Source organism: Salmo salar, chromosome ssa12, assembly GCF_905237065.1.
Source record: "Salmo salar chromosome ssa12, Ssal_v3.1, whole genome shotgun sequence".
NCBI lineage: Eukaryota > Metazoa > Chordata > Actinopteri > Salmoniformes > Salmonidae > Salmo > Salmo salar.
Window position 1 is genome coordinate 51087397 of NC_059453.1, and position 7104 is coordinate 51094500.

Sequence of the window (7104 nt, forward strand, 5' to 3'; positions counted from 1 at the left end):
CATAAGTATTCAGACCCTTTGCTATGAAACTCGAAATTGAGCTCATGTGCATCCTGTTTCCATTGATTATCCTTGACATGTTTCAACAACTTGATTGTAGTCCACCTGTGGTAAATTGATTGGACATGATTTGGAAAGGCACAAACCTGTCTATATAAGGTCACACAGTTGACAGTGCATGTCAGAGCAAAAACTAAGCCACGAGGTCGAAGGAATTGTCTGTAGAGCTCAGAGAGGATTGTGTCATGGCACAGATCTGGGGAAGGGTACCAAAACATTTCTGCAGCATTGAAGGTCCCCAAGAACACAGTGACCTCTGTCATTCTTAAGTGGAAGAAGTTTGGAACCACTAAGACTCTTCCTAGAGCTGGCTGCCTGGCCAAGCTGAGCAATCGTGGAGAAGGGTCTTGGTCAGGGAGGTGACCAAGAACCTGATGGTCACTCTGACAGAGCTCTACAGTTCCTCTGTGGAGATGGGAGAACCTTCCAGAAGGACAACCATCTCTGCAGCACTCCACCAATCAGGCCTTTATGGTAGATTGGCCAGACAGAAGCTACTCCTCAGTAAAAGGCACATGACAGACCGCTTGGAGTTTGCCAAAAGACAAACCAAGTGAAATGATTATAAAAGTGTCTGGGCACTTCTACAGCATACCGCAATAAACATTTTGAATTAGGAGTAAAAAGTGTTCATGTATACAAACTTCAAAGGTTTATGTGTTTTATTTTTTTATTTGGTGTATTACATGACTGTATCATACACTATTATCAATAGTGTATGATACTGTGACAAATACAGACAAAGCCTTCTGAGCAATCAACAAGAGGATATGAAGCATCTCTCTTATACGGGGAAAACTTCTGACATATTGTCATTAGATATACATTGAACATCATCTCCTCTCTTCATTATAAGTGTGTGTGTGTGTCTCGCTCTCTGATAGGCCTGGTGCGTGGCTGTGTGTTGTCACGTAGGGGTGTTACCCAGGCGACACTTGGCCATGTTAGTTCAGTTGCTCCCCTGTTCTCTGACAGATGCAGAAAGGGAAAAGAAAGCAGTTTTGCCGACCCTCAGCTAACCCTTCGAGACGACACGCATCACAAATACACGACCGCTCAAGATGACCCCGTTGGCACTGGTATGGACAACGGTGTGCTTGTGGAAAACAGGTAAGGACCCCAATATTCTCTCTACCTACGGTCATCAAGTTCTTTTCTGTTGAGGTCTCAGGAACAGTGTGAGGTCTACCTTGACAACTAGTGAGAGTCAGAATGTTAAGTGTATGCGCTATTATTTACTTTTCATTCCATTTTGGCGAAGGTTGTTATTTCTGTCTAGACTTGTGTATTTTTGCAAGAAGGTTTCACACCAGGAAATGTTTAGAGTTAAAGGAGTGTGGATGAGGCCCCCAGTGTTTTCTTTGTATGAAGTCCTTTAAAATATTTTGGTGATTTGAGTGATATGTTGTTTTAGTGATGATCGGATAAACGTCAACGAAAAACAGTAGGCCGGAGCCAAAAATGCACAGACCTTCAATAATTGTCATATCTCACATGACTGACATTCAAAGACAACCGCTCGCTATTCTTAAATTCAAACGAGAGCTCTGAAGTTAAGATATGTATACATATTTCTGTGATGCATTGCATGTAAAGAAGCGAAGCGAAACAGTTCAGCATTGTCTCGCGCAATGTTTGCCTCCGAATGTCACCTTTATAGATAAGGCTCTCTTCTAACCTTTCTGTTGTGATGCTACATGTCATGGTTCCAAGGTGCCATAAATTAACATTTCCATTCTTGCAAAATTATTGGATTGAACACAGTGTTTGTGTCTGTATCCCTCCACCACTTCAGGTTTTTTTGCTTCATTTTAGATGGAACAATCTCGACCCTTTATCTCACTCTGTCTCGCTTGATGTGTTTCTGGTAAAATGTACCTGTCGTAAATAAACAGGTTTCAATAACACTGTTGAAAGCACAATCATTTATTTACAGTGAAGCACAAGCAAACAATGTCTCAATCCTGTACATTTATTTGTCAGGTAAAAATATTGTAAGAGCATACCCGTGTTACGGACATCCGTCATGTCTTCTTATCATTGTGATCTCTGTCCAGCATGCACAAATGACAATAGGACCTTATTCCATCAGTATTGTTTGTCTTCTTTGATGTAGCGGCAGTTTGTCCAGCCAAACTAAACCCCCATTCGCTTCTCCTTTTCCAGTGTACAGCCTGACACCAACTGAGTCCCACTTCGTCCGCTACCCCCCTATCAACGACACAGAGGTCGTCACCTGTGAGTGTTCCAGCCGCTCCTGCCAGACAGTCTTTTGGTTCCGCACACACCTCAACAACTCCGGCTTCCAGTTCCTTCTCAGCCTCAACAATGCTGACCGGACCTATTATGGACCCGGACTCATGGATGAACACCGGTTCAAGGCCAGTAAAAGGGACACGGGGAGCAAGGTGGCTTTCACACTGCGCATCAATAATATAACGGCAGAGGACGCAGGGTTGTACTCCTGTATGCTCCAGAACCAGAAAGAGAACGAGTTGTGGAGGCCAGGAGTTCTTCTCAGACCCGGAGGTGAGAGGAAGCCATTACCCTGCACGGCACTGACGCTTCCCATTCTTCATATGACTGATTAGAGATGAGAAGATTTCCTGAATGAATCCAGAATTCCTACATTTCCCTCCTAGAACAAGTTACACAACTGTGGAACGCACTCACTCACATCTGCCGTATTATATTTAGAATGACCCGAGAACACCGCAGTTTCCTGATTTTTCCATGTTCTTCCGAAACAGTTCAACCTTTGATTCAGATTTCGCTCTGTGTCCCTTCAGAGCTGGGTTAGAATTCATTACCAACTATTGTGAAGTCGGAACATCAGTGCGGGAATTCAGCCTTGTTATAGAGAATTAAAGCAATTAGAAGTTTCCCTTGCGCCAGTTGCAGATCTGTTTCTTGAGTTACCATCCTTAAGCTTCTTCATCTGTCCAAATCTCTCTCCGTTGTGTTTTGTTTATTTTGTCTCTCTCACAGTGTGTCTCGTACGTTGTCTATTTTTGTGTCCCACCAGAAACTCGCCCAACATTAACCCCTGTCACGAAGCCCAAGCCCCCACGAATCCCAACCGGCCGCTGCACCAAAAGGAACGATCAAACCCCAAAAGGTGATGTTCATAACGTTAACAAGTCTGTCTAATAAGTTGTTTTGTTGTCTGCGTAACAAGTTGAATGTGTTACAGGTTACTTTTTGTATATCTAGTTACGTTACAACTGGTTGTATGTTGTGTTTCAAGCTGCTAAAACACTGTAACAGTATATTGTATTGGGTTCCAGGCTGTGGCTCCAAAGTTCTGTGGCCGTTGGTCGGAGTACTCCTCACCCTGGCTGCGGCTTTGATCTACACACTGTACTACTTCAGCCGTGAGTGTCTTTTCGCCTTGCTTACCTGCCGATAAAGCAATATAGTAGAACCACCCAGCTCCAGTACTGTTTTGTAATTAGTATTGTCAATTGTCAAAGACACTGCTCACGCAGGGCCTAATCCTTACTTGAGATGTACGTGCTTAACTCTCGTGCAACATTTCACGTTTGACAAGGCAAAGACAATAAAGTGCATTGTTTTGGGAGTAAGCAACAACATCGTAATTGATGTATTCTGTGTGGGATATCAGTATACCTGCTGCTCCTATGGGGTAGAATTGGGGAGACACTAATGTATTCATGTTTATGACTGTTAGTATGCTGTTGTTCTGAATTTTGTGTGTGTGTGTGTTGCAGAACTACCCAAAAAGTGTCGACATCAGTTTGCCAAGTAAGTTCCATGTGTAAACTTCACAAGCCTGTGATTTTTGTCTTCTCCTCCTCTCCCCTTTTCTCACAACATAATAAAATATCTCTACCTGCAAATGTATCAATCTCTGTGACTTACCCTTTGATCTGAGCCTGTATTTATAAAGCGTCTGAGAGTAGGATCAGTTTTGCCTTTTAGATCACAGTGGGTACGATTACATGGGCAGCGGGGACCTGATCCTTATACTCTGAGATGTTTTGTGAATACGGGCCCTGGTCACGCTTATAATCTCAAATTTTCTGTGATTGATCTGACTTTCTCTATAATTGAGACAATCTTTTTCCCTGTATTTATCTCTGTGTAGTTGACTCTCTTTGACTGTTTGTATCTGCCTCACAGGAAAAGACCATTGAAGTAAGACAGAGAGCCCACACTGCAGACTCTGAGAAAGTGCTGTATGTGTCCTTGGATCTCCTTCCAGGAATCCAATTCGAATGAATCTGAAGACAGTTTCATTAGCATGTCACCTTTCTATTCTTTGTTCATTACAGCAATGAACTTACCTGAAAATGTGACTGTCTAAAAAGAAACTCTTAGGATGCTGTCCACAATGTTAATGCCTCTGGCTATGGTTTTCTAATTAAGTGGATGTATTTAACAGAAAACATTTTTATGAACCGGTATTACTCTCTTATGTCCTAGTATACTACAAATGCAGCTTTTAATAGATAAATAAAATGCATTACTTGTAAATACGTGCATACTGTATATCTATTGTTTTGTGTTTGCCATGCATTGCCTTTCTGGAACAACAATACATGGTTTGCCTCTTGATATTTGGCAAAACTGTACTTTCAATAGAGTCAAAGCAATATGAAGCATTGTATTCTGGTTCAGTAGCCTAATGTGCTTATTGTCTGTGTGCATCATGTGTTGATGAATAAAATCGTTTTTTTTTAATCATTCATTACTTCATGTCCATTTACTGTCATCTTCTCATAGGGACTAGAGAGGTGTGTGTGTGGTATTTCCTTGTTTAACTGTTGAGCGGGAGACTTAATCTGACTGTGCGTTTAAACACAGAAACATAATCAAGCCTGCTCCACCATTTCACTTCATATTGCATTGAACAGAGAGCAGAGACATGTAACACTATATAACATTTTCTTGATGTCAACCACAATATTAGTCATATATCTATATATATATATATATATATATAAAATAAACACAACGATAAGGTTTGTATGAAACAGCATGCACACCTGCAGCAAAAACATCTGTCTTCCGTGGTTCTTCAGGTCTCAGCGAGTGAACAAGACCCTTTCCTGTGTGACAGAAAGAGAGGGCACGAGAAAGAGAGAGGAGAGAGAGCACTGTGCACATTGAGATGCTATCACTCTTTCTCTCTCTTTGTTCTTTCAACTTTGAGCCCCTCTTCTTGACGCTGAAACAAAACAACCACAGAGCGACCACAGAGCCTGCCACAGGCAGAGACAGAAAGAGAGAGAGGGAGGGAGGAAAAGTGAGAGAAAACACTGTCGTCAGACATGACAAAACCCTCAATTTTATTAAAACTCCTCTCATTGTGTTGTGTCTCATATTCTTTATTTCATTTGATATTGTGTCATGGCAAAATAAATGGGAAAAGTTGACTGCAGTGGTTGAGATTGTGGAAGACAAGTGGGCATCAGAAAAGTACACATAGAGTTGCAGTTCATCGTTACACTTTATTTTACAGAGTTTTTATCTAATCACTTTGTAATAATTAGGGTAACATGGGGCAACGAGCCACCTGGGATAACCTATTTTTCCCCCTGGTTGCTGTCACGGATCCCTCCGGAACTTTCATCACGCACACCTGTCCCCTATTCCCCACTGATTAGTATTTGTATATATGTGCCCTTTGTTCACCATGGTGCTGTCCATTATTGTAAAATGTCCGTTGGTGCGTGTGAGTACCTGTGCTGTGTGTTTTGGCTTTCGTGCCATTGTGGATTGTGCAGATGATTACAGGTCTCGTCCCGTGTGTTAATCATTGTGCGCGTATGTTAATTATTCGAGGTACTCCTCGCTCTTTTGTTTGGGTTTCAACCCTGGGTTTTTGTATGGTGTTTGTTTGGTCTTCGTCCCCGTGCCTTTACATGGCACGCCGTAATTTGGGTATAATAAAAACCCTTATTACGCATTCCTGTGTCTGTCTCCCAAATCAATGTTACCAACGTGACAACCACTACTCTTGCTCAACTAAAAATGTTATCTGTCTCATTTACTTTAACAAACAATTCTTAGGTAAATGTATTAAATATTTCATCATTTAGATAAAGTTATATATATATATTAATCTTATAAAGTTAGATCTATAAACTTGTGTATAGATACAGTATATACCATTAGGGGAGCCTAAAGATAAATAATCCACTTGTTTAGAGATACACATTTTTATCAGTTTTTAATAAAGCAGTAAAATCTAAGGTGAGAATGTTGAGGGTAACTGCCCCCCCCCACCATTGGGGGCATCTTGCCCGCCCGGCAATCCAATGCAAGCGAATGGTGCCTAAATTAGCATTTACCAAATCATCTACAAGTAAATTAATTGAGTTACGTAGTCATTTTTAATACTTTACGATGACTTGGACATGGTTTGTCGCGAGGCACCTTACCTAGCACTAGTTACCCCACGTTACCCTACACATTGTTTTTTTTCAAGATTCATTGAAGAAAGCATCACTATGTATTTGGTAGCCTATAGTTGACAAACAATGTTTCTTTGACACAGGTAACAGAACAAAAGTACCCATTGATACTAAATTAAATACATAGGAGAAAGCTTTATTTTACAGTCCTGGTAAACACCAGTGGAAACAGTACTATCAAATTAACATTACTCATTTCACTTGCCCTAAATCAAGCGTTTTATGTTCTTGCTCTGCACATCAACATGTTCCAATTTAGTGCACATATTCACAACAACCAATACATCTATCTGGAATGGTATTTGGTTATCCTAAAGAGAGATGTACTGAACGTGTATTAGAATAAAAAATATATACAAAGAATAGTAATAACTTGAGAAAAAAATATATCAATGATTGTTACCGAAGCATATACAGTAAAAACTATCATTGAAAAGTAATCCTATGTTTTAATATAGGGTTTCTGTATGAACATAGTAAAAATAACTTATATCACTTTTATAAATATCCACTTCAACAAACACACATTAGCCTATGAATGTAATGTGTAATAAGGATTATATGAAAAAACAATAGTACTCCTAAAATTCTTCTTCTCTTTTAT

At 40.4% G+C, this 7104-nt stretch overlaps 1 protein-coding gene across 1 annotated transcript; it reads left to right on the top strand.

Annotated features, from left to right (window-relative positions):
- The first annotated feature begins 1013 nt into the window (after nucleotides 1-1013).
- Nucleotides 1014-4771, top strand: LOC100136451 (CD8 beta). Its single transcript, NM_001123584.1, is given in 6 exon segments — nucleotides 1014-1170; nucleotides 2227-2589; nucleotides 3086-3178; nucleotides 3348-3434; nucleotides 3792-3825; nucleotides 4204-4771. Coding segments are annotated over 6 exon segments (645 nt in total). The 5' UTR covers nucleotides 1014-1121; the 3' UTR covers nucleotides 4223-4771.
- The last annotated feature ends 2333 nt before the right edge of the window (nucleotides 4772-7104 follow it).